The sequence below is a fragment of the Ptychodera flava genome, assembly GCF_041260155.1.
Source record: "Ptychodera flava strain L36383 chromosome 23 unlocalized genomic scaffold, AS_Pfla_20210202 Scaffold_23__1_contigs__length_28996876_pilon, whole genome shotgun sequence".
In the NCBI taxonomy this organism is placed as follows: Eukaryota; Metazoa; Hemichordata; class Enteropneusta; family Ptychoderidae; genus Ptychodera; species Ptychodera flava.
The window spans coordinates 19,928,608-19,956,518 of NW_027248277.1; the positions used below are offsets into that span (position 1 = coordinate 19,928,608).

Consider the following 27,911-nt stretch of genomic DNA (forward strand, 5'->3'; position numbering starts at 1 on the left):
AGTGTAGCATTTGTGGTTCCTTACTTAGGGACATTTACTCACATTTAAGGTCAAAGGTCATCGAGGTCACATGACATTTTGTCAAAAAAATTCTAATGCTAAGTTATCCCTACATACACAAAAATCAGACCTCTAGCTCTATTAATTGGCTCAAAATTAGATATGCGCATGTTTAATGAGGTACAAGATGTGGTGTCATAAGGTCTCCCACCATACCAAATATGAATGATGCAGCACTTGTGGTTACTTAGTTATGGACATATACTCATATTTAAGGTCAAAGGTCATCGAGGTCACATGACATTTGTCAAAAAAATTCTAATGCTAAGCTATCCCTATATACCAAAAATCAGACCTCTAGCTCTATTGGCTGGCTCAGAATTAGATATGCGTATAATTAATGAGGTAAAGGATGTGGTGTCATAAGGTCTCCCACCATACCAAATATGAAGGGTGTAGCACTTGTGGTTACTTAGTTATGGACATATATGTATATTTGAGGTCAAAGGTCATCGAGGTCACATGACATTTTGTCAAAAAATTGTATTGCTAACTTATCCCTATATTCCAAAGTCAGACCTCTAGGTCTATTGGCTGCCTCAGAATTAGATATGCGCATAATTAATGAGGTACAGGATGTGATGTCATAAGGTCTCCCATCATACCAATATGAAGCGTGTAGCAATTGTGGTTACTGAGTTATGGACATATACGTATATTCAAGGTCAAAGGTGATCAAGGTCACACGACATTTTGTCAAAAAAATTGTAATGCTAAGTTATCCCTATATACCAAAAATCAGACCTCTAGCTCTATTGGCTGGCTCGGAATTAGATATGCGCATAATTAATGAGGTACAGGATGTGGTGTCATAAGGTCTCCCATCATACCAAATATGAAGCGTGTAGCACTTGTCGTTACTAAGTTATGGACATATACGTATATTCAAAGTCAAAGGTCATTGAGGTCACACGACATTTTGTCAAAAAAATTGTATTGCTAAGTTATCCATATATACCAAAAATAGAGATATACATATGCAAAAAGATGGGAGGCTATGGTAGTATTTGTGAAATCAAGGTCAAAAGTAGTCGAGGTGATATGAAATTTTGTTAAAAGAATTAAAGAGATATACAATAGAGATATACATATGCAAAAAGATGGGAGGCTATGGTAGTATTTGTGAAATCAAGGTCAAAAGTAGTCGAGGTAATATGACATTTTGTTAAAACAATTAAAAGAGATATACAATAGAGATATACATATGCAAAAAGATGGGAGGCTATGGTAGTATTTGTGAAATCAAGGTCAAAAGTAGTCGAGGTGATATGACATTTTGTTAAAAGAATTCAATATCATAGTTATCTCTTTATACCAAAAATCAGACCTCCAGCTCTATCACCTTAGCCTAAAATTAGATATGTGCATAATTAATGAGGTCTTGTCATGTGACATATTGACAATTGATTTCTATCCCATAGTACTCCCTGTGTACCAAAATTCGGATCTCTATCCCTATCGGTTAGCCTAGAATTAGATATGTGCATAATTAATGAGGTCTGGTCACGTGACATTTTGAAGATAGATTCTATGCCATAGTAGTCCCTGTGTACCAAAATTCGGATCTCTAGCCCTATTGGTTAGCCAAGAATTAGATATGCGCATAATTAATGAGTCTGGTCACGTGACATATTTGTAATAGATTTCCATCCCATAGTAGTCCCTGTGTACCAAAATTTGGATCTCTAGCCCTATTGGTTAGCCTAGAATTAGATATGCGCATAATTAATGAGGTCTGGTCACGTGACATATTTGCAATAGATTTCTATCCCATAGTAGTCCCTATGTACCAAAATTCGGATCTCTAGCCCTATTGGTTAGCCTAGAATTAGATATGCGCATAATTAATGAGGTCTGGTCACGTGACATATTTGCAATAGATTTCTAGCCCATAGTAGTACCTGTGTACCAAAATTTGGATCTCTAGCCCTATTGGTTAGCCTAGAATTAGATATGCGCATAATAAATGAGGTCTGGTCACGTGACATATTTACAATTGATTTCTAGCCCATAGTAGTACCTGTGTACCAAAATTTGGATCTCTAGCCCTATTGGTTAGCCTAGAATTAGATATGCGCATAATAAATGAGGTCTAGTCACGTGACATATTTGCAGTAGATTTCTATCCCATAGTAGTCCCTGTGTACCAAAATTTGGATCTCTAGCCCTATTGGTTAGCCTAGAATTAGATATGCGCATAATTAATGAGGTCAAGGTCACGTGACCTGACCCAAAATATTCCGGTGAACATTAACAGCCAATGATCGTCTATGTCGAAAAAGAACCAGACTCCTAGCTCTATTGGCTAGCCTGTAATGGGCATTTCTAAATCTATAGGGGAGGTCAAAGGTCACTGAAAAATATGAAAAATAATACTTTAAAAATCTTCTTCTCAAAATCGGCAAGACCTGTTACCTTGATATTTGGCATGAAGGAGCAAGGCTATAAGGTCTAAAAAGTGACTGGAGCAGAATTTTGATTTACCACCTTTTATGCAAATGAAGTCAATTTTAAAGTTTATTTTCAAATGGCCGCCAGGTCATGTGACCTATTGTTATGGTCATGTGACCAAAAAATTACTTTTGCTTAGTTGTACCTGTGTACCAAATATGAAGTCTCTAGGTGCAACGGTGTTCGCATGGTAGTTGAAGAAGCTCGTCGCAAGAAGAAGAATAATAATAATAATAAAAAACAGAACGATTACAATAGGGTTTCGCACCCATGGTGTCGAAACCCTAAATATAGCTGCAAGCAGCAATGACCGGGTTTCGACACAAGTAGCAGAATAAGAGCAAAAGAAAAATTAGATTGTGCGCATAATTAATGAAGTACAGGATGCAGTGTCATTAGGTCTCCCATCATACCACATATGAATTCTGTAGCACTTGTGGTTATCAAGTTGTGGACATATAGGTATATTTAAGGTCAAAGGTCATCGAGGTCACATGACATTTTGTCAAAAAAATTTTATTGCTAAGCTATCCCTATATACCAAAAATCAGACCTCTAGCTCTATTGGCTGGCTCAGAATTAGATATGCGCATAATTAATTAGGTACAGGATGTGGTGTCATAAGGTCTCCCATCATACCAAATATGAAGGGTCTAGCACTTGGGGTTACTTAGTTACGCCCATATATGTATATATAAGGTCAAAGGTCATGAAGGTCACATGACATTTTGTCAAAAAAATTGTACTGCTAAGTTATCCCTATATACCAAAAATCAGACCTCTAGCTCTATTGGCTGGCTCAGAATTAGATATGCGCATAATTAATGAGGTACAGGATGTGATGTCATAAGGTCTCCCATCATACCAAATATGAAGGGTGTACCACTTGTGGTTACTGAGTTATGGACATATACGCATATTCAAGGTCAAAGGTCATCGAGGTCACATGACATTTTGTCAAAAAAATTGTAATGCTATGTTATCCCTATATACCAAAAATCAGACCTCTAGCTCTATTGGCTGGCTCAGAATTAGATATGCGCATAATTAATAAGGTCTGGTCACGTGACATATTTGCAATAGATTTCTATCCCATAGTAGTCCCTGTGTACCAAAATTTGGATCTCTAGCCCTATTGGTTAGCCTAGAATTAGATATGTGCATAATTAATGAGGTCTGGTCACATGACATATTTGCAATAGATTTCTATCCCATAGTAGTCCCTGTGTACCAAAATTCGGATATCTAGCCCTATTGGTTAGCCTAGAATTAGATATGCGCATAATTAATGAGGTCAAGGTCACGTGACCTGACCCAAAATACTTCGGTGAACATTAACAGCCAATGATCATCTATGTCGAAAAAGAAGCAGACTCCTAGCTCTATTGGCTAGCCTATCATAGGCATTTGTAAATCTATAGGGGAGGTCAAAGGTCACTGAAAAATATGAAAATAATACTTTAAAATCTTCTTCTCAAAATCGGCAAGACCTGTGACCTTGATATTTGGCATGAAGGAGCCTAACCCTATGGTCTACAAAAATTTAGGACAGAATTTTGATTGGTTAATTTTTATGCAAATGAGGTCAATTTTAAAGTTTATTTTCAAAATGGCCGAAAGGTCACGTGACCTTTTGTTATGGTCATGTGACAAAAAAATTACTTTTGGTGAGTTGTACCTGTGTACCAAATATGAAGTCTCTAGGTGCAACGGTGTTCGCGTGGTAGCTGCAAAAGCTCGTCGTAAGAAGAATAATAATAATAATAAAAAACAGAACGATTACAATAGGGTTTCGCACCCATGGTGTCGAAACCCTAATAATAATAAAAAACAGAACGATTACAAGAGGGTTTCGCACCCATGGTGTCGAAACCCTAAATATAGCTGCAAGCAGCGATGACCGGGTTTCGACACAAGTAGCAGCATTAAGAGCAAAAGAAAAATTAGATTGTGCGCATAATTAATGAAGTACAGGATGCAGTGTCATTAGGTCTCCCATCATACCACATATGAAGTCTGTAGCACTTGTGGTTATCAAGTTGTGGACATATCGGTATATTTAAGGTCAAAGGAGATGGAGGTCACATGACATTTTGTCAAAAATTTTTATTGCTAAGCTCTCCCTATATACCAAAATCAGACCTCTAGCTCTCTTTGCTGGCTAAGAATTAGATATGCGCATAATTAATTAGGTACAGGATGTGGTGTCATAAAGTCTCCCATCATACCAAATATGAAGGGTCTAGCACTTGGGGTTACTTAGTTATGCCCATATATGTATATATAAGGTCAAAGGTCATGAAGGTCACATGACATTTTGTCAAAAAAATTGTACTGCTAAGTAATCCCTATATACCAAAAATCAGACATCTAGCTCTATTGGCTGGCTCAGAATTAGATATGCGCATAATTAATGAGGTACAGGATGTGATGTCATAAGGTCTCCCATCATACCAAATATGAAGGGTGTACCACTTGTGGTTACTGAGTTATGGACATATACGTATATTCAAGGTCAAAGGTCATCGAGGTCACATGACATTTTGTCAAAAAAATTGTATTGCTTAGTTATCCCTATATACCAAAAATCAGACCTCTAGCTCTATTGGCTGCTCAGAATTAGATATGCGCATAATTAATGAGGTCTGGTCACGTGACATATTTGCAATAGATTTCTATCCCATAGTAGTCCCTGTGTACCAAAATTTGGATCTCTAGCCCTATTGGTTAGCCTAGAATTAGATATGCGCATAATTAATGAGGTCTGGTCACGTGACATATTCGCAATAGATTTCTATCCAATAGTAGTCCCTATATACCAAAATTCTGATCTCTAGCTCTATTGGTTAGCCTAGAATTAGATATGCGCATAATTAATGAGGTCTGGTCACGTGACATATTTGCAATAGATTTCTATCCCATAGTAGTCCCTGTGTACCAAAATTCGGATCTCTAGCCCTATTGGTTAGTCTAGAATTAGATATGCGCATAATTAATGAGGTCTGGTCACGTGACATAATTGCAATAGATTTCTATCCCATAGTAGTCCCTGTGTACCAAAATTTGGATCTCTAGCCCTATTGGTTAGCTTAGAATTAGATATGCGCATAATTAATGAGGTCTGGTCACGTGACATATTTGCAATAGATTTCTATCCCATAGTAGTCCCTGTGTACCAAATTCGGATCTCTAGCCCTATTGGTTAGCCTAGAATTAGATATGCGCATAATTAATGAGGTCAAGGTCACGTGACCTGACCCAAAATTTTTCGGTGAACATTAACAGCCAATGATCGTCTATGTCGAAAAAGAACCAGACTCCTAGCTCTATTGGCTAGCCTATAATGGGCATTTGTAAATCAATAGGGGAGGTCAAAGGTCACAGAAAAATATGAAAAATAATACTTTAAAAATCTTCTTCTCAAAATCGGCAAGAGCTGTGACCTTGATATTTGGCATGAAGGGGCCTAACCCTATGGTCTACAAAAATTTAGGACAGAATTTTGATTGGTTAATTTTTATGCAAATGAGGTCAATTTTAAAGTTTATTTTCAAAATGGCCGAAAGGTCACGTGACCTTTTGTTATGGTCATGTGACAAAAAAATTACTTTTGCTGAGTTGTACCTGTGTACCAAATATGAAGTCTCTAGGTGCAGCGGTGTTTGCGTGGTAGGTGCAAAAGCGCGACAGAAGAAGAATAATAATAATAATAATAATAATAATAATAATAATAATAATAATAATAAATATAGCTGCAAGCAGCGATGACCGGGTTTCGACACAAGTAGCAGCATAAGGAGCAAAAGAAAAATTAGATTGTGCGCATAATTAATGAAGTACAGGATGCAGTGTCATTAGGTCTCCCATCATACCACATATGAAGTCTGTAGCACTTGTGGTTATCAAGTTGTGGACATATAGGTATATTTAAGGTCAAAGGTCACCGAGGTCACATGACATTGTGTCAAAAAATTGTATTGCTAAGCTATCCCTATATACCAAAAATCAGACCTCTAGCTCTATTGGCTGGCTCGAATTAGATATGCGCATAATTAATTAGGTACAGGATGTGGTGTCATAAGGTCTCCCATCATACCAAATATGAAGGGTCTAGCACTTGGGGTTACTTAGTTATGCCCATATATGTATATATAAGGTCAAAGGTCATGAAGGTCACATGACTTTTTGTCAAAAAATTGTACTGCTAAGTTATCCGTATACACCAAAAATCAGACCTCTATCTCTATTGGCTGGCTCAGAATTAGATATGCGCATAATTAATGAGGTACAGGATGTGATGTCATAAGGTCTCCCATCATACCAAATATGAAGGGTGTAGCACTTGTGGTTACTGAGTTATGGACATATACGTATATTCAAGGTCAAAGGTCATCGAGGTCACATGACATTTTGTCAAAAAAATTATAATGCTAAGTTATCCCTATATACCAAAAATCAGACCTCTAGCTCTATTGGCTGGCTCAAAATTAGATATGCGCATAATTAATGAGGTCTGGTCACGTGACATATTTGCAATAGATTTCTATCCCATAGTAGTCCCTGTGTACCAAAATTCGGATCTCTAGCCCTATTGGTTAGCCTAGAATTAGATATGCACATAATTAATGAGGTATGGTCACGTGACATATTTGCAATAGATTTCTATCCCATAGTAGTCCCTGTGTACCACAATTGGGATCTCTAGCCCTATTGGTTAGCCTAGAATTAGATATGCGCATAATTAATGAGGTCAAGGTCACGTGACCTACCCAAAATATTTCGGTGAACATTACAGCCAATGATCGTCTATGTCGAAAAAGAACCAGACTCCTAGCTCTATTGGCTAGCCTATCATAGGCATTTGTAAATCTATAGGGGAGGTCAAAGGTCACTGAAAAATATGAAAAATAATACTTTAAAAATCTTCTTCTCAAAATCGGCAAGACCTGTGACCTTGATATTTGGCATGAAGGGGCCTAACCCTATGGTCTACAAAATTTAGGACAGAATTTTGATTGGTTAATTTTTATGCAAATGAGGTCAATTTAAAGTTTATTTTCAAAATGGCCGAAAGGTCACGTGACCTTTTGTTATGGTCATGTGACCAAAAAATTACTTTTGGTGAGTTGTACCTGTGTACCAAATATGAAGTCTCTAGGTGCAACGGTGTTCGCGTGGTAGCTGCAAAAGCTCGTCGTAAGAAGAATAATAATAATAATAAAAAACAGAACGATTACAATAGGGTTTCGCACCCATGGTGTCGAAACCCTAAATATAGCTGCAAGCAGCGATGACCGGGTTTCGACACAAATGGCAGCATTAGAGCAAAAGAAAAATTAGATCTGCACCTACCTTATGAATAATTGGCACATTTGTTAAAATGGTACTTAAAGTTATCCTTTCAACCTGGTACTTATGCCAGTGTACCAAATATCAGACCTTTCGCTCTATTGGCTGGCTCAGAATTAGATATGCGCATAATTAATGAGCTACGGGATGTGGTGTCATAAAGTCTCCGATCATACCAAATATGAAGGGTGTAGCACTTGTGGTTACTGAGTTATGGACATATATGTATATTCAAGGTCAAAGGTCATCGAGGTCACATGACATTTTGTCAACAAAATTGTAATGCTAAGTTATCCCTATATACCAAAAATCAGACCTCTAGCTCTATTGGCTGGCTCAGAATTAGATATGCGCATAATTAATAAGGTCTGGTCACGTGACATATTTGCAATAGATTTCTATCCCATAGTAGTCCCTGTGTACCAAAATTGGGATCTCTAGCCCTATTGGTTAGCCTAGAATTAGATATGCGCATAATTAATGAGGTCTGGTCACGTGACATATTTGCAATAGATTTCTATCCCATAGTAGTCCCTGTGTACCAAAATTCGGATCTCTAGCCCTATTGGTTAGCCTAGAATTAAATATGCGCTTAATTAATGAGGTCTGGTCACGTGACATATTAGCAATAGATTTCTATCCCATAGTAGTCCCTGTGTACCAAAATTTGGATCTCTAGCCCTATTGGTTAGCCTAGAATTAGATATGCGCATAATTAATGAGGTCTGGTCACGTGACATATTTGCAATCGATTTCTATCCCATAGTAGTCCCTGTGTACCAAAATTCGGATCTCTAGCCCTATTGGTTAGCCTACAATTAGATATGCGCATAATTAATGAGGTCAAGGTCACGTGACCTGACCCAAAATATTTCGGTGAACATTAACAGCCAATGATCGTCTACGTCGAAAAAGAACCAGACTCCTAGCTCTATTGGCTAGCCTATAATGGGCATTTGTAAATCTATAGGGAAGGTCAAAGGTCACTGAAAAATATGAAAAATAATACTTTAAAAATCTTCTTCTCAAAATCGGCAAGACCTGTGACCTTGATATTTGGCATGAAGCGGGCTAACCCTATGGTCTACAAAAATTTAGGACAGAATTTTGATTGGTTAATTTTTATGCAAATGAGGTCAATTTTAAAGTTTATTTTCAAAATGGCCGAAAGGTCACGTGACCTTTTGTTATGGTCATGTGACCAAAAAATTACTTTTGCTGAGTTGTACCTGTGTACCAAATATGAAGTCTCTAGGTGCAACGGTGTTCGCGTGGTAGTTGCAAAAGAAAGGCGGAAGAAGAAGAAGAAGAAGAAGAATAATAATAATAATAAAAAACAGAACGATTACAAGAGGGTTTCGCACCCATGGTGTCGAAACCCTAATAATAATAATAATAAAAAACATAACGATTACAATAGGGTTTCGCACCAATGGTGTCGAAACCCTAATAATAAAAAACAGAACGATTACAAGAGGGTTTCGCACCCATGGTGTCGAAACCCTAAATATAGCTGCAAGCAGCGATGACCGGGTTTCGACACAAGTAGCAGCATTAAGAGCAAAAGAAAAATTAGATTGTGCGCATAATTAATGAAGTACAGGATGCAGTGTCATTAGGTCTCCCATCATACCACATATGAAGTCTGTAGCACTTGTGGTTATCAAGTTGTGGACATATAGTTATATTTAAGGTCAAAGGTCATCGAGGTCACATGACATTTTGTCAAAAAAATTTTATTGCTAAGCTATCCCTATATACCAAAAATCAGACCTCTAGCTCTATTGGCTGGCTCAGAATTAGATATGCGCATAATTAATTAGGTACAGGATATGGTGACATAAGGTCTCCCATCATACCAAATATGAAGGGTCTAGCACTTGGGGTTACTTAGTTATGCCCATATATGTATATATAAGGTCAAAGGTCATGAAGGTCACATGACATTTTGTCAAAAAAACTGTACTGCCAAGTTATCCCTATATACCAAAAATCAGACCTCTAGCTCTATTGGCTGGCTCAGAATTAGATATGCGCATAATTAATGAGGTACAGGATGTGGTGTCATAAGGTCTCCCATCATACCAAATATGAAGGGTGTAGCACTTGTGGTTACTGAGTTATGGACATATACGTATATTCAAGGTCAAAGGTCATCGAGGTCACATGACATTTTGTAAAAAAAATTGTAATGCTAAGTTATCCCTATATACCAAAAATCAGACCTCTAGCTCTATTGGCTGGCTCAGAATTAGATATGCGCATAATTAATGAGTTCTGATCACGTGACATATTTGCAACAGATTTCTATCCCATAGTAGTCCCTGTGTACCAAAATTTGGATCTCTGGCCCTATTGGTTAGCCTAGAAATAGATATGCGCATAATTAATGAGATCTGGTCACTTGACATATTTGCAATAGATTTCTATCCAATAGTAGTCCCTATGTACCAAAATTGGGATCTCTAGCCCTATTGGTTAGCCTAGAATTAGATATGCGCATAATTAATGAGGTCTGGTCACGTGACATATTTGCAATAGATTTCTATCCCATAGTAGTCCCTGTGTACCAAAATTCGGATCTCTAGCCCTATTGGTTAGCCTAGAATTAGATATGCGCATAATTAATGAGGTCTTGTCACGTGACATATTTGCAATAGATTTCTATCCCATAGTAGTCCCTGTGTACCAAAATTCGGATCTCTAGCCCTATTGGTTAGCCTAGAATTAGATATGCGCATAATTAATGAGGTCTGGTCATGTGACATATTTGCAATAGATTTCTATCCCATAGTAGTCCCTGTGTACCAAAATTTGGATCTCTAGCCCTATTGGTTAGCCTAGAATTAGATATGCGCATAATTAATGAGGTCTGGTCACGTGACATAATTGGAATAGATTTCTATCCCATAGTAGTCCCTGTGTACCAAAATTTGGATCTCTAGCCCTATTGGTTAGCCTAGAATTAGATATGCGCATAATTAATGAGGTCAAGGTCACGTGACATATTTGCAATAGATTTCTATCCCATAGTAGTCCCTGTGTACCAAAATTCGGATCTCTAGCCTATTGTTAGCCTTAGACTAGAATAGATATGCGCATAATTAATGAGGTCAAGGTCACTGACCTGACCCAAAATATTTCGGTGAACATTAACAGCCAATGATCGTCTATGTCGAAAAAGAACCAGACTCCTAGCTCTATTGGCTAGCCTATAGTGGGCATTTGTAAATCTATAGGGGAGGTCAAAGGTCACTGAAAAATATGAAAAATAATACTTTAAAATCTTCTTCTCATAATCGGCAAGACCTGTTACCTTGATATTTGGCATGAAGGAGCAAGGCTATAAGGTCTAAAAAGTGACTGGAGCAGAATTTTGATTTACCACCTTTTATGCAAATGAAGTCAATTTTAAAGTTTATTTTCAAAATGGCCGAAAGGTCACGTGACCTTTTGTTATGGTCATGTGACCAAAAAATTACTTTTGCTGAGTTTACCTGTGTACCAAATATGAAGTCTCTAGGTGCAACGGTGTTCGCGTGGTAGTTGCAAAGTGCGTCGCAAGAAGAATAATAATAATAATAATAATAATAATAATAATAATAATAAAAAACATAACGATTACAATAGGGTTTCGCACCAATGGTGTCGAAACCCTAATAATAATAATAATATAATAATATAAAAAACATAACGATTACAATAGGGTTTCGCACCAATGGTGTCGAAACCCTAATAAAAAACAGAACGATTACAAGAGGGTTTCGCACCCATGGTGTCGAAACCCTAATAAAAAACAGAACGATTACTAGAGGGTTTCGGACCCGTGGTCTCGAAACCCTAAAAATGATATGACCGAAATAAAAAGTGTCGTAATACACACAAATTGAAACTTAGCACTATTGCAAACAATGTCAGATTCATAAAAACTTTCTGGACACACAAACTCAAAAAATCTGAAAACTGCATGCTTTAGCAAAGACTTACAATTAATCCAAACACAGAATCCAACTATTACACAATACAAAGAAATACATCTTGAGTCATTTTTCCAAGTGTCATTTTTCCAGATGTACATGTGTGTATCGTGTACTAGTTGGATTCTGTTGGGCTAATGAGTTGTTTGAATCAATTTTAAGTCTTTGCTAAGTATGCAGTTTTCAATTTTTGTGAGTTTGTGTGTTGATCAAGTTTTTAAGAGTCTGACATTGTTTGCATCAGCGCTAAGTTTTAATTTGTCTGTATTGTGGCATGTGTTATTTTTGGTCACATTATTTTATTTTTTGCGTTGTTATTATCTTTGTTGTGTTTATTGTATTTTTGCTGTTATATGTGATGACTTCTTGCCTATCATCTAGGGGGATGTACCAAAGATGCACTCGTCCATAAGGAAGGGGTTCAGTCTTAATTAGAAACTAAAGATTTTGTCTACGACTTTTTTAAAACAGTAAACATTAAAGATTACATGTTTTAATCCTGTAGAGTATAAAACACCTATAAAAATCACAAATAATGCCGTACACAGATGAATCCAATGTTGTATTCAGAAAGAGATTATTATTAGATGACTAACAATCATTAACGGTTGTAATATTTAGAAAAATAACAAATAATTAAAATTGCATGACTTTCTTACAACTCAATAGTAAATGATCATCAACATATACTTATTTTAATCCGTTCGGAAGTCATATACCGGTATGTAAGTCTACCAAATTTGCTTAAACATTCTTTTCAAAATACAATATATTTATGGGGTATTTTAACGAATTCAGGTATCACAGACACCTATTAAAATAAACTTTTATTCGTAAATGGACCGTTATTGTATGTACATTTATTGTATATTTTCTATATTTTTAAAAATAAATGTTCAAGGCCTTAATGTGGAGCTGCACGTTGCCAACACATTTCTTATCTAAGATGACAAGGAAACCCTTACAAACTTTTTTGTGAAATGTAATATTTCACCTGAAACAAGAGTATATCCTCATTCTAAAATGGCATGGGCTGAACGACTGACACTCAAAAAAGTGCTTAAAATCATGGTTAGCAAAATAAAAATGCCTCTAATTCAAACTGTAAGAATTTTATTGCAAAACAAAATAGTTGTTTTGTTATATAGCATTTAAAAACATAATGTGAAAATTTCAGAAAATATGACCAAGCTAGAACAGAGTTATATTCTTTGGAAATCTTGAAATTCGGATAAAAGGGAAGCAGGAATTCGGGTGATTTGCATACATTTGCATACATTAACCCTTCTATATCATGCAACTTACGACTGCTTGCCAAGCTAAAAGGTGAACCTAACCAATTTTTAATCTTGGGTTAACAAATCAATAAAAATTGGAAGAATATTTGCAAAATACAGTGCGTTGGGTGCAGTGCCCTCTTGACAGTTTTTTTCTTGATATTCCTATTCCTAAAAACTCTACCATAACCTTATTTATATTAGAAGCTATTTGGGCATTAATTTGGCAGCCATATTTAATTTCTGAAAATCATCAAAGTGTCTTTCAAAAACATTAAACCACAAAAGGTGTTTCTTCATGCTCAAGAAATATAATTAAACTTCAAATGGCTGAAAAGATTGTTCAATACATTTTATGACAGAAAATTTCTTTTGTATTGGATTTATGCAAATTAACGAAGTGCCAACGCAAATCATTGCACCTCAAACATCATTTGACCATGCCAAAGAAATATACTTTTAACTTTGAAATCACAGAAATAGCTTGTTTAACCCTTTGACTGCTGTAATTTTTTACACCAAAATTTTAATGCGATATTTTACCAATTTCTGTGAACATTTCTGTACGTTTTTTCAAATGGTTTCAGCAGCTACATATTTTAATCAAAAATTTGGCAAAAAGCAGAAAAATTGACAGTGGTACATTTTATAAAGTTGACAAAAATAGACTTTGGCGCCTAAAGGTTAATACATGGTATATGACATAAAATGTCTTTTGTAGGTATATTGGCAACCCTATTGGAGTTATGCAAATTAACAAAGTTCCTAAGCAAATCATTGCATCTCGAAAATTGTTTGTCCATGCCATATACACTTTTAACTTCAAAATCACAGAAATGGCTTGTTTACCCTTTGACTGCTGTAATTTTTTACACCAAAATTTATATGCGATATTTTACAAATTTCTGTGAACATTTCTGTACGTTTTTTCATATTTTTGGACCAAATGGATATCATTTTTCAGCAGCTACAGATTTTAATCAAAAATTTGGCAAAAAGCAGAAAAATTGACAGTGGTACATTTTATAAAGTTGACAAAAATAGACTTTGGCGCCCAAAGGGTTAATACATGGTATATGACAGAAAATGTCTTTTGTAGGTATGTTGGCAGCCCGATTGGAGTTATGCAAATTAACAAAGTACCTAAGCAAATCATTGCATCTCGAAAATTGTTTGTCCATGCCAAAGATATACACTTTTAACTTCGAAATCACAGAAATGGCTTGTTTGCCCTTTGACTGCTGTAATTTTTTACACCAAAATTTTAATGCAATATTTTACCAATTTCTGTGAACTTTTCTATACGGTTTTTTCATAATTATGGACCAAATGGATATCATTTTTCAGCAGCTACATATTTTTATCAAAATTTTGGCAAAGAGCAGAAAAATTGACTGTGGTTCATTTTATAAAGTTGACAAAAATATACTTTGGCGCCAAAAGGGTCAATACGTGGTATATGACAGAAAATGTCTTTTGTAGGTATGTTGGCCACCATATTGGAATTATGCAAATTAATAAATTACCTATGCAAATCATAGCATCTCGAAAATCGTTTGTCCGTGCCAAAGAAATATACTTTTAACTTTAAAATCACTGAAATAGCTTGTTTAATACGTGGTATATGACCGAAAATGTCTTTTGTAGGAATGTTGGCCGCCATATTGGAATTATGCAAATTAACGAGGTGCCTATATCAAACATTATGCCTCCAAAATAATTCCCTGGGCCAAATAACTAGTGTCAGACTTTGAAATCACTGAAATAGCTTGTTTAATATGTGATATATAGCCAATTATGTTATTTTGTTGGATGGTTGGCCGCCATATTTGATTTATGCAAATTATACATATTTCCCAAGGTGGATTCGAGTAAACTTTTAATATGTTGTTCTGGGTACCTCATTAAAATGCATTCTGAAGAAAAAAATTCTGTTGCAATTTGTGGTGGGTTAGGTGCCAAAATCTCGTAGATTGACTGGACTAATACGTTGACACAAAATCAAGTGTCGATGACAATAGGCGGGTAGCTTCTTCGTGAAACTTGAACCCCGGACTTGAACACATTTACCTTTCCCCAGTAATTCATTAAAACCAATCAAAATCAGATAAATATATGCACAGTGTTTAACGTGTTCTCACACTGGATTTACGATAAGCTTACCTGGCCATTGCTGCGAATCCGTAGCCTCTGCCACTCGGGTAGCTTGGTCATGCCCCACTCCCATCAGAACACGTCAAGGAGTGGCAGGGCTCGTTTTCGCAGCAAACTTGGCCACTTCTATATGTACATGAGCTACTGTGTGACTTTAGAAATGAAGTTCACAATTTTCGAGCTTCAAATTCAAAACAATTGTTGTATTTTCATGATATCTAAGTTCTTGCGGAGTGTTTATATCTCAATAGATTTTGACACGTTTGAAGGAGTCATCACTGGTCACTGATCCAGTAGATTTCAACCACGGTCCCTCTGTGGATAGGAGGGAGGCTGTGCTTTAAACCCTCGGGAATCTGTTGTGATGTAAAATTTGTGATCGAACGTAAACAATGAAAGCAAAGAAGAGTAACCTTGGAGGTTTGTTGAGATTGTACGCGGGAGGAGGGTGGCTTAATCGCTGTTTAGCTTGATTGAAAGTCTATCACTTTTTTCACGACGTGCTGTAGATGTATTTTTCCCACGATACTTGTCTTGTTTTTGAAAACAAGGTTATTCTTGTTCTACAGCCAAATTCATGCCTAAATGCCCACACTATTCAAACTTTAAATGCTCAAATTCCACAAACCTTTCATAGTTTGGCAAGGTTCTTGGTTCCGCAACAACACTAAGAGGTCATAGAACTGCAGTGTGTTTGTGGTGTTCAATATTAACAAATTGTTGACCTTAGTCTGGACTGTTACTCATTTGGCTAGTAACGCACTGATGACGTTACGTTGTGCATCCTACTCATGCAGTGTGTATGCACGTCTTATACTTTGCATGTCTGTGTACTTTGGGGTGAACAGAAAGAATTTGCTTAAATTTGTCTTCTAGAGCAACTGATTGAAATGCACGCATTAGCCCTACAGCTTTTTAGGGTTGTAAATCAAACACCCTCCTTGAGAGTTTTGCATTATTCTTTTCATCGAAAATCCGAACGTGTTGAAATTATAACCTTGTTTTCCCTTGTTGTTTGGGGTCTATTGTCGGAAACGCTTTATAAGAGGCTTGTAGGACATTCGACGTTCAAACTTTAACTTTTCTGTAGAGCTCGGACTCGGCAAAGCGTGCCCCTTTTCCAGCATTGTGTTTCTGGTGATATGGATGAGCACGGTATATTTTTCACGAAAAGTGAGGCTGAAACAATTTTAACATCATTTACAATTCTTTTCTTGTCGACCGCTGGACTGTATAGTCAACCGCTTGTGGGGGCTCATTGTAAAGCTCTGTCAAATCTTGCTAAATTTCAACTAATTAATTTAGCTAGTACCAAACTTTGCATGGCGGCCCCTTATTTTTATTGTTGATCTGGTAAGGGAACTTTAAATTTTGAAAGTTTCATTAAGGAAAGTTGATTCGAGCAAAAGTTTAAATCTTTAACTTTCGAGGCGCGTACTACGTACATTCACATTCCGTTTCCCGATCTTTAAATCAGACATGTGCGACGGACCTGACAAATGAGACTGGCTTCGTGTTGTTAGGAAACAAACTTGCTTGCCGTTTAGATAGATTCATGGTGAAGTTCTTTCATGTGTATGTTTTCGCTACGCAGCATCAGAAACGTACGCTTTACCGTTGTGACATTATTCAGAGTAAAAAACCTTTTATTACAATTATATTTTCAAGGGTATGAAATTATTCTATCCACCTCGAGATTTTACACAGGGTACATAGTTCTACAATACAATCTGCTTGAAAATTTATGGCTCGTTGCACACCATGGTGTGTTCGCCAGGGGGGACAAATGACGATTCAGTGGGTCTATAACAATATCAAAACAAGGGTGGGAAAACGGTCAACCGCCTACCAGAGCGAGAGAAATTTTCGGCTAAGTCAGTTGAATTGAAACCGATTGGTAAGTGGAACTCACTTATACCCCCCTTTTTTTTGAGACCGGGTTGGAGAAGGGTGCCAGCTGCATTGTACAGGATTGCATGGCGCCCCCGGGAGGAGAAGAGTCCCTTCCAGATAAGGTAGCACAGGTATGTGTGCCTACCAAATGGGCCGCTTTTTCAAGGAAAAAACCTAACACTTTTAAGTTGACACTTGTCAGCAAAATTCAAAAACATGGGTCGATATCATAGGAAATGTTCCCCATGTTTTAGGCAAACCACAGTCCTTCGTGGGCTATTCAGCTCTGATACTATTCGCCCCATAGACGAGTGTACGTAAGCGAGAAACACTCGTCTATGGGGCGAATAGTCCAAGAACTGAATAGCCCACGAGGGGACTGTGGGCAAACCTTCACATGCAAAAGAGTAAAGGTGAATGACCAGAAGATGTTCCCCAGACTTTCTTAATACCCCGGCCAGTCGTCATATGCATGACGGACTCCATTCAACTCCAACTGGATAGGTTGGTGACCCCACTCCAGGCGTTAGTATATAACCAAGGGTCATCAACCATCTTGTGTTTTGGCTTCAGGAGAGTTGTAGTTGATGTCGTACACGATTAGTCTGACTTTGACAAAAAATTAATTGTATACAAGGCGAGATGTTTTCATCTCGAGCGGCGCACCCCCGTTTAGGGACTGGTCAGTTTCTTCAGCCTGGGGGGGGGCGGTGGATTCATGGGGGGGTCACCCTGTTTTTGACTTTGGTGATAGGGGGGGGGGTCACCATGTTTTTGAAATGCCCAATTGGGGGGGGGGGGGGTCAGTGTGTTTTTGAATTTTGACACAGGCTCATCATTTCCTAAAATGCTAGTCTCAGCCACAAATTTCATCATTCAGTTGTATTTTTCGGCGCGCCCTTCTGGCGCATAACTTTAATAATCAGTCATATTTTTCAGCACGCCCAACTTAACATATCAAGCATGCATACATCAGAGATATCTGTATGTTCAATATTTTTAGCATGCTCTTCAAGCTCATTAGTTAATATATCAGACATTTTTCAGCATGCCCTTCAGGTACATGACTTTAATATACAAGGCATATATATCAGAGATATCAGGATGTTTCATATTTTTCGGCGCGCCCTTCGGGCGCCATACTTTAATAAATCTGAGATATCTTGATGTTTGCCAAGTGAAAGTGTACCGTTATGAAATGTGCATTTCATATGAAAAGGATGACAAATTCCTGATACTTTTATGTTCTCTCTATGAGAATTCAGTATGAGAAAGCAACATGCACAAATATTTCACAATATATTTTTGATACAGTGACTTATTTTAGAGATAGAAAAATGACAAGATATATTTCATTCTCATTGATGCAATTACTTTCCTTTGTGTCACAGGTTTTCTGTAGAAAGATGTTTTTTATGAACAAAATAACAGTTAAAAAGGCAGTTTTTGTCATTATTAACTGTGCTTTTTTCAATGTTACAAGAAAAGGTCCTCTCAAACACTTTACACATCAGATTTAAGCTATCTATGGCTCCTCAGGAGATTTAATTGGATGGTTGGCAAGTCTTAACACCCATCAAAGTTTTTGATTCACTGCTTTTTCCTCTTTGATATTAATGATTGACATCCATTTCTGTACAACTGTTCAGGACATCTGGTTAAGCATAGAAAGTGTGAAATACATTCACAGCTCATTCAAAATACAGCTCATTCAAAATGTACTGTATTCAAACTTTAAGATTGACACTTTGAAATTCCTGTATTACAACTGACATGTCAACAATTTCATTAAAACATAGAATGACTATTTAAAATATAAATATATGTAAAATGTAAAATATAATTACGTATATATATATAAATAAATAAATATATATATATATATATATATATATTATATAATATATATATATATATATATATATATATATATATATATATATATATAAAAAAATTTATGTCCACCTTTTGTTTTACCTACGTCACGCGCCGGGGGGGGGTTCACCCTGTTTTCGAAATTTGGAATAGGGGGGTCAGCAACTTTTTGACGTCGGCAAAAAATAATCCACCGCCCCCCCCCCCCGGCCGAAGAAACTGACCGGTCCCTTAGGAAAAATGCATGCACCCCTCCCCGGGTACCGAGCACATACACATGCATTTGCACAACTGCATCAAATTTGCTGGTTTAGTTGACCATTCACTTTTCGACTACAAACATTTTGCCGCTTAGGTTTGAGTTGAGTGTCGTTCGGTTTTCTGTAAATGTGGCATAAACTTTAAAAGGCATGCCACCAAGCGACTAAGTAAGCTCCCCATTGACTCTCGTGCAAAACTCGGCCACAATCTTTATCAAACAAAGCAGGTGGTGGATTTTGGCCGCTCAGATTGCATGCTGTTTTTGCATAGAAAGATGATTAGAAATGGGTGAAAAATGTGATTTGTTTCGAATTATGAGTCTGAGGTTTACTATGAGCCTCGTAAGTGAAAGACCTCAGTTTTGCTCACTCGAAGCAAGATAACGTTGTTTTCCGGTTGATGCACTGTAAATCACTTAATTTCTTTCTGTATACTTCTGGCTTACCAAATATGTTAACTTTTAATGATTGTGTATATCTCATTACAATTCCAAGAGAGTATAGTTATCATGCTTCTATTTTCTAGTAACTATCCTATAATCTTAAGCTTTTCTAACCTATACGGAGGAGGAATTATGAAACAATTGCTGAAAGTATAGGTATCTCACATTGTCTTTCTCTATAAATTTACAGCAAACTGATTGTTTTCAAGAAAAGCAGAAGATAATCGATTGGAAACAAAAATGACAACAAACAGGGCAAAATTTCAATGTCGGTATATAATGGGAGAACAAGAGATTGATAACTTGCGTAAAATACCCTCGAGATAACTGGTTTAATTTCTTTTTATTTCTCGAGGGTCTATGAGATAACCGAAGACCGTGTGTGTGTGACACGCGTATATGATTGTCCAATGTTGTATACGCAGGAAAAAATGTAACCTGTGACATGCCTTTACCGCCCGGACCACAAATCTCATACAGTACGATGTTTATGGTTTAGTAAAGGGTCTACGTCGGTAATTACAGTATATTACTCTAGTCTGGTTGTTCATTGCTTACATGTAAAGTTCAAAACGTGCTAACCAGCATTTAATCACCATTGCGACTCAAAACAGTTTCCACATAGTTGTCGCGTGCCTAAGAGCAGGAGACGTTCTTGGTCAGAAATGGAACTATGGCCAACAAAAGAAAAAGTCTTTTTCTCGTCCTAGACATCTCGCAAAAACGATGCGGTGACGCGGCTTTTTTTATTTTTTTATTTTTTGCTCTCCAATTGTTTATTCTTGAACCAACAAGAAACGCGCAAACAGAATTAAAACAACATAGGAATGCACAGTGACGCTTTAGGTTTTTTGTATAGCAACGGTTCTACGGTTTGACTTTGCCGTCACTTGTGTGAAAATAAGCATAATAGATCTTCTACTTACACAATGCGTCATATGTGTGTAGCACACTATAGTCGCATATTTTTGAGATTTTTTCCCATTTTTCTCATGAGATGCAGAAGAAAAGGTTGACGCTGTGGGTCTGTATTGACGCGCGCGAGGATGAGAAACAAACTTTTTATTTTCCTTGGCCTAAGTTAATGTGTACATGTCGTACTGGGATACCAGGTATTTATCGATGGATGGTGGCTATTTCGCGAGCTATATGTTAATTGAATACGTCGAATTTTATGGCTTTTGATCCACGAGGATAAAACTGTGTCACACCTTTCCCCCGGGCCCATTTATGTTACTCTCAATCACCTGAAGTGTGTGCCACAGGTGCGTGCAGCGTTGTTTGGATAGTCGATCGAAGGCCTGTGATCGGAGTGTGAGGCCGAAGGCCGAACCTCGGTACTAATGTAAAGACCACAGCAAAATTTTATTCCCCGAAAGTCATCCGGTCCCCCATTTCTAATGCATGGTTTCCCCGCCAAACACGTACACAGTTGAACACCATAGAAAACAAACTTCTAAATGATAAATGTTATCCAGACATGCCAGAGTGCAGTAATGCACATACAGTGTAGTACATCTCGGGAAATAAAATTCAAAACAGTATATTTGTATTTCATTCAAACAAAAAGTAAAGTGAACATTTTACATACAGAGAAAATTTAAACAGGTAGAAGATGGGGATGCTTCAAATTGACACCTGACACATCATTCTACAAAAAGTGTAGTCTTTTACAAGCCTGACTAGGATCAGATGTAGGGATTTGCCACTTTTCTTTCTCTTTCTTTATCCTTTGTATTCGTTTTAGTTTTGTTCTCTTCGCGTGATGAGTGACGAAGACAGCAAATGCGAAAGTCGTACAATCCGAACAAGCGCAAACCGAACATCGCTGCACTTGATTTCATTATGGTGTACTTTTATGACAATTTGAGAGACGAAAACTTTATACGAGGGACAATAATAAGTAAAGTTAAGACTATGCTTAAAACTTTGTGTCATTCTAGTAGACAAGATTTAAAAATTGCCTTAAAAATTATTACGTCCATATTTAAAATAGTTTCATTTCCTTAAAGAACGAAAATAATCAACTACTTGTTTTATTCCTTATTTTGGTCAATGACTGTATTTGTTAGTGACGTAATGTTTTTGTATATGAGCGCAACATGTTTAGTGTGCAGTTTTGTTGCGACCTTGAAGGCCCCAAGTCGGCCCAAGTACACGGGGGTGGGGGGGGGGGGGATTATCAACAGAAGTGGTTGATAGATCCTGCAAATACAGGTATATGAAATTATGAGAATAAATAATATGGGAAAAGAAAATTACATGGTAACTCATCGGTCGGTCTCAGAGGGTCCCTCAAGTTCCCTCTCTTGAAAAGCTTGACATAATATCAGAGTTTGAAAATATGTTGTTAAAGCTGAGTCGATTGTTAAAGTAACGTAAACTTGGTTCTAAAATTACTTTATTTGATGTTATTTGCATGTGTCCTTTTGTATACGTGAGGTATCATGTGGAGAGAAAGCTGCAATTTTCCACTCGATTTGCGACCAAGTTGGTCGACCCACAGTGCATTCTGGGTAAGAAACGTCATGCATACAAATGAGCTGCCTTCATGCGCGCAAGTAGCGATCGTAAACACGGCAGTTTGTGCTGTATTATTTACGAAAATAGGCAGCGTCATGTGTTTCTACAGCTACTGAAGTGAGACAATACATCCCGCGCGCATTTCTGCCTTTTTCCGTCCAAACTTAGAGGTTTTCCGACCCGGAGGAGTCGTGATCCGAAACCGGAAGACGATCTGACAGGTAGAGAGTGCACCCGAGAACATACATTCCAAAATGGCGATGACAACTTAGCGTTGTGCAAACAGCTAGCAACGGGGACAGGACGCTAATTTCTCTAGAAATGTTGATGTCAGCCGTCGAACCCGCAACGAAAGTCACCAGAAAGGCGATACGGAGTGTGACACTTCATGAAACACATTGAAATCGAAGGTAAGGTTTAGTTTATTGCCTTTCACGTCCTTCAAAGTCGGTGCTATGGTTTCTGTGTGCAAGCTTGCGTTTCGAAAAGTGTAGGCTAGGCTATCACAAAGGTTTAATTTTATAGTTCTACCTTTAAACTTTATTGATTTTTTCCGCCGGCGACATAAATACCACAATCGCAATAGCCCCATATCTCGTTATATTTGTCTTAAATGGGAGAATAGTCTAGAAAGAGTTCCTTTTTTGCACCATCCTTTCAATTTATAAGTTTATTGATGAATTACGAATGGTTTCCACACGATGTATGTGCTATTGAAGTTGAACATAATTTTGTCTTTTTGTCCACCAAGAGTAAACCCTGCACCCTTCAAATTTATCACCAGACTGTGTTCTGAACTTACATTTTGTATTCTATAGGTAATACCCGTCAAGTCAAATATTACTTTAATTTAGTTACCCCACTCTCACTCGTGAAAAATTATCTTATTATCAAGTGATATCCCCTTCTAATTATGCTATTGTGCTATTGTACTATGAACAACAGTCCACTGAAGCAGCATAACAATGCTTGACACAAAATATTGTTCAAATACATTAGGGAAATGAACTGTATACTATGTCTTCCAAAATGTTATTGTAATTGCTGTCAAGATCAAAGAGAGAAAACATACATTTCTTAAACCCCATTCCTTTCAATTTACTTTTCACCATTTTGCTGTCATGTGCCAGCTTAAAAGTATTATATAGCAATTTCGTACTTGCAACAAAATTTTAAACTTTTTCTTTTGATATCAAAAGTTCCAGACACTGCTCCCAAAGCCACAAGAAATTTTTACAACTGTAAAATCATTTGACGGTAGATTGTCTTTGAAATAGAAGCGCTGCATTTTTATCGAAACTACAGTGCAAGTGGTGTACTAAATACCCCAGTATGTCAGAGTGTACATGTCTATGTAATGTATATTTTTGTATGTGTGTGTGCAAGAGAGAGTGCTGTGCTGTCTCGTTTGACTGTCTATGGTTTGAGTATAACCATATGAGAGAGACTGACAGAGAGAGTGAGGGAGAGGGGCTGTTGTGTCTCATTGAAATAGTCCAATAAAAAGAGAGCGAGAGAGAGAGAGAGAGAGAGAGAGAGAGAGAGAGAGAGAGAGAGAGAGAGAGAGTGTTCGTGTTTTGTTTCAGAAGTGTAACCTTACAGATGATCACTGTTTTGTATTTTCTGGTGCAGGCATATAATAAGATGTCCTTTCAGAATTCTGGTAAAAATGGGACGGAGAAAAACATAAATGGGAATAATGGGAATAGATTAGTAAAGCCAACGGAAAGACAGCGTCCTAGCACGGGAAAGCTTGGTCCAACCGGAAGACCGCCACTGAACCGAAAAGAGAGTAAATCGCTGACTGATCTCCGATCTGCTGATCTTGACGAGGCCATTGCAAAGACAAATGAAAGGAAAAAGCTGATTGATCCCGAGGATTTGAAGGATTCTGCGCAAACTGTCGAAGATGACGGAGGGAGGAAGAAGAATGGAGACGAAGAAAAGAAGAGGCTGGTCATCCTGTCGACGAAAATGCGAAACTTTTCGCAGATTGCGAACGCTGTTTTGCCAAACGTGGCTCTAGTGCAATACAAGTATGAGAATGTGACATTGGAAGGATTACTGCAGCAGATTTCACAGACTCTAGGAAGCAGGAATGTGGACAGTATAGCATGTGTGATGTATTCAAGCCCCGGGTCAATAACAATATGTGGGAATGGTGATAGTAAAGAGGTAGGTCAAATATAATTCATTATTGCCTCATGCACTGATCACATATTAAAGGGCCTGTAGTTGTGACTTACAATGATCTTTACATTTTGTTTTTAATGTCAACTACAGTTTCTTGTTCATCTTCCCTAAGCATGTTGAGATACACAGTATTCAGCTTGTCAACTCAGCCTGTACATGTGTAGACTGCATTGTTATTGTTGACAAGTGAATTCTGGTCCGGACTAGAATTTAAATGTCAACAGTAACAGTGTACTGCACGTGACAAGTTGTGTAAACACTGTTTTGACAAGCTGAATGGTGAGTCTTTCAACATGGGGAGTAAAACAAGAATTTTTTGTTGATATATACAAAACAAAAATAGTGAACAAAACCGCCAAAAGTGACGGCCACTGGCCCTTGAACATCTTTAATGTTGAACAGAATATGTACAATTTTAATGATAAGGTTCGTTTTGAAATTTTTTCCTAAAAGTGTGGACTCAGAGTTAAAGTGCCACTCTGTAATGCTGCACCAACATCCTTGTCCCTGCTGTGCGGTACTGTGATATTGTAGCCTCTGTTCCTCAGGGTAATAGGTCTCCAGATATGCATGTGGGTTTCACATAAAATTCCATTTTCTTTTGTGCTCAATATTTAGAGTTCAATACTGTAAATGTAGTAGTAGGTATGTAAGGGTAGTTCTTGTATTAGACTTGGCAGATAGTCAGGCCTTAAAGGGTGGATATGTATGAAAACAATGGAACATTAAAGGAATTTCTGGAATCTCAAAAAATGAATACAAAAAGAGTTTAGTATTAATAAAGATTTGCATGTCAGAAATGATATTAAAAATGAAACATGGTACCTGTCTCAATAATTTGAGCCAGGTTTGCTTTTACACAGAAGTGACAAAGAATTGAAAAATAAAAGGAAATGTAATTAGCATATTATTAAGTCTGCTAAATCTACTGATTGTTCAGCCATTGAAATTTTAATTATTTCCCTCTGTAAATATCGGACTGAACTCATGTTGAAAGACAGTTACGGTCACGGACAGAAAACATTTGTAAAACAGTTTGCTTTCAATGGTTGCACTCTCATTGTAGAATAAAAAAAATTACAAGAGTTAAAATGCGGAAAGGTTCAATTCTTGTTTGCAATGTATGCGCCCTTTGTTTCTTATTTTTATAGTCATATTCTGTCCCCTCCTTTTTCCATGGCTCCCCTACTGTGTCTGTATCCATTTGTCTCTCTGTCTCTCCTTCTCTGTCTTTCCCTTTCCCGCCCCATCTTCCTCCTCCAGCATGAGTTTTTATTCTGTCTCTCACCCTTTCTACTTCCTCCTGTTTGTTTCATTTGTCAATTTTGTTTATCAACGTTTGATCTCCCAGGGGTAGACGTTAATGAGCTCAGATGATAATTATCTCCAAACTAGCCGTAAAATGTGGCATCCATACCATGCGTGTGAGCTAGTTAAATTTTATTGCAACACTATGAACGGAAGTTTAAAAATTGTATTACATATAACACAGACTTCAGGTTTTGGAACAGGAAAACTGGGTCGTTTCTTAAATTCACTAGCAAAACCACTGTATGTAGAATATTTTATATTCACTGAAATAACTGAAATTTTTCCTTCATCATAGAGGTGGTTTTAAACTTTGCTTCTATGCATCTAGTCATTTGAAACGTGAATAATTGTATCACCAGGTTTTAGATGATGTAGGTAAATATTTCAAAACTTTTCATATGGTGTGTTTTATGGTAAAGTCAGAGTGTTTATGTTACTAAGTATCCAACAAGTCAATATTTTTACACTGATGTACTTTTTAATAAAATGGAACTATAAAAATGGCAATCCTATATTTGTGTTTAGATAGTGCAAGATTTTATGCCTACAAATATTAGTTATAGATGTTGACTTACGGTCTGTTCATTTGTTTTCTCAAACAATGCTCATTTTCCCGCCCAAAATTTTAGTGCAAAATTTCCCAATTTTTGATTTGTTTTATAATTTTTTTGACAATTTTTGGACCAAATGGGCCTTTCTTTTCATTGGCAATAGTGTTTGATCAAAAATTTGGAAAAAAAATCTGAAAAAAATAGTAAATACATTTTATAAAGTTGTCAGCAAATGACTTGCATACAAAGGCTTAATTAACATTTTGAGCAACGAAGTCAATTAGTTGCATTTATAAAATGTACCACTGTCAGATTTTTTTCAGACTTCTGCTAATATTTTGATAAAAATTGTAGCTAATGAAATGTGATGTCTGTTTGGTCCAAAATTATCAAAAAATTACAGAAAAATTTCATAAAAATTGGTAAAATGTTGCACTAAAATTTTTGTGGAAAAACTTACAGCACTCAAAGACAGGGTTAATAAACTTTGCATAAATGAATACATTTATTTAGAAAATCGAGCATAGATTTTTTATGTTGAAGGGAAAACATGTTTCATCCCATTAGTGATTTTAAGTCAGTATGCTAGATTTGCTCAAATGTTGCCCCACTCTTTTTACCAGCTAGAAATATTAGATGTCAGTAGCAACATGTTTCTCATATTGACCTGAATTTTATAAAATTAGCCTTTGGATTAAATATTTGCATACTGCCCCCAAATAATACTCATGTCAACATTCCCAGTCCCAGGATGTAAAATATGAAAGCAAACAAATACTTTGGTGATGATAGATTGTGGTACAGATTAGTGTGAATCCAATATTTTTGGTCTTGTGAATCCCATCTGTTGTTTTTGCTACGTTCACTGTTATATTATCCTTCTGTGAAAAAGTAAATGGTCTAATGATTGGATGAACTAATTCAGTAAATGACCAAGTCAATGAATAAATATACAAATGAATAACTGACTAAGTAAATGAATGAATGACCAAGAATGAATTTACAAATGAATAAAGATGCAAATCAATAATGACCAAGTGAATGAATAAATGAAAAAATGAATATCCATACACAAATGAAAAAATGACAGTGTGAGTAAGTGAATGAATGAATGATTGAATGAATATATGACTGAATAAATGTACAAATGAATAAATGAAAGAGTGAGTGAGTTTATAAACAAATTAATGAATGTATGTACATATGAATAAATGACCAAGTGAGTCAGTCAGTCAGTAAATGAATGAAGGAATAAGCATACAAATGAATAAATGAACAAACATGTTCAATGAATAATGTATGAAATGAAAACAGGATTATTTAATAAGACACAGAAATGGTGGATTGAATATAAAATAGTTTCTGAAACTGAGAAAGTTTTGATTTCATTTGCAGATCATCACATCGACAACACTATCAGAGCAACAAAACATCAGGGACTTCTTCTGTAATTTGGTAAAGAACTACCTAGACAAGGACAATGTCAATGCCAGAATTGACTTCTTAGCGTGTCATGCCGCACAGAATCCAGATGGAACACATATTGCTAAGGAACTGGAGAGTTTGATTGGGGTGAGTGGTTTTGCCTTGATTT

At 36.7% G+C, this 27,911-nt stretch overlaps 1 protein-coding gene across 1 annotated transcript in view; it reads left to right on the forward strand.

Annotated features, from left to right (window-relative positions):
* Positions 1-23,906: 23,906 nt before the first annotated feature.
* The window catches only part of LOC139123819 (uncharacterized), a 53,235-nt gene continuing 49,230 nt past the window's right edge, over positions 23,907-27,911 (forward strand). The window contains exons 1-2 of the mRNA XM_070689970.1: positions 23,907-24,437; positions 27,713-27,889. Coding sequence (XP_070546071.1) covers positions 23,907-24,437; positions 27,713-27,889 — 708 coding nt within the window. The remainder of the gene's footprint in view (positions 24,438-27,712; positions 27,890-27,911) is intronic.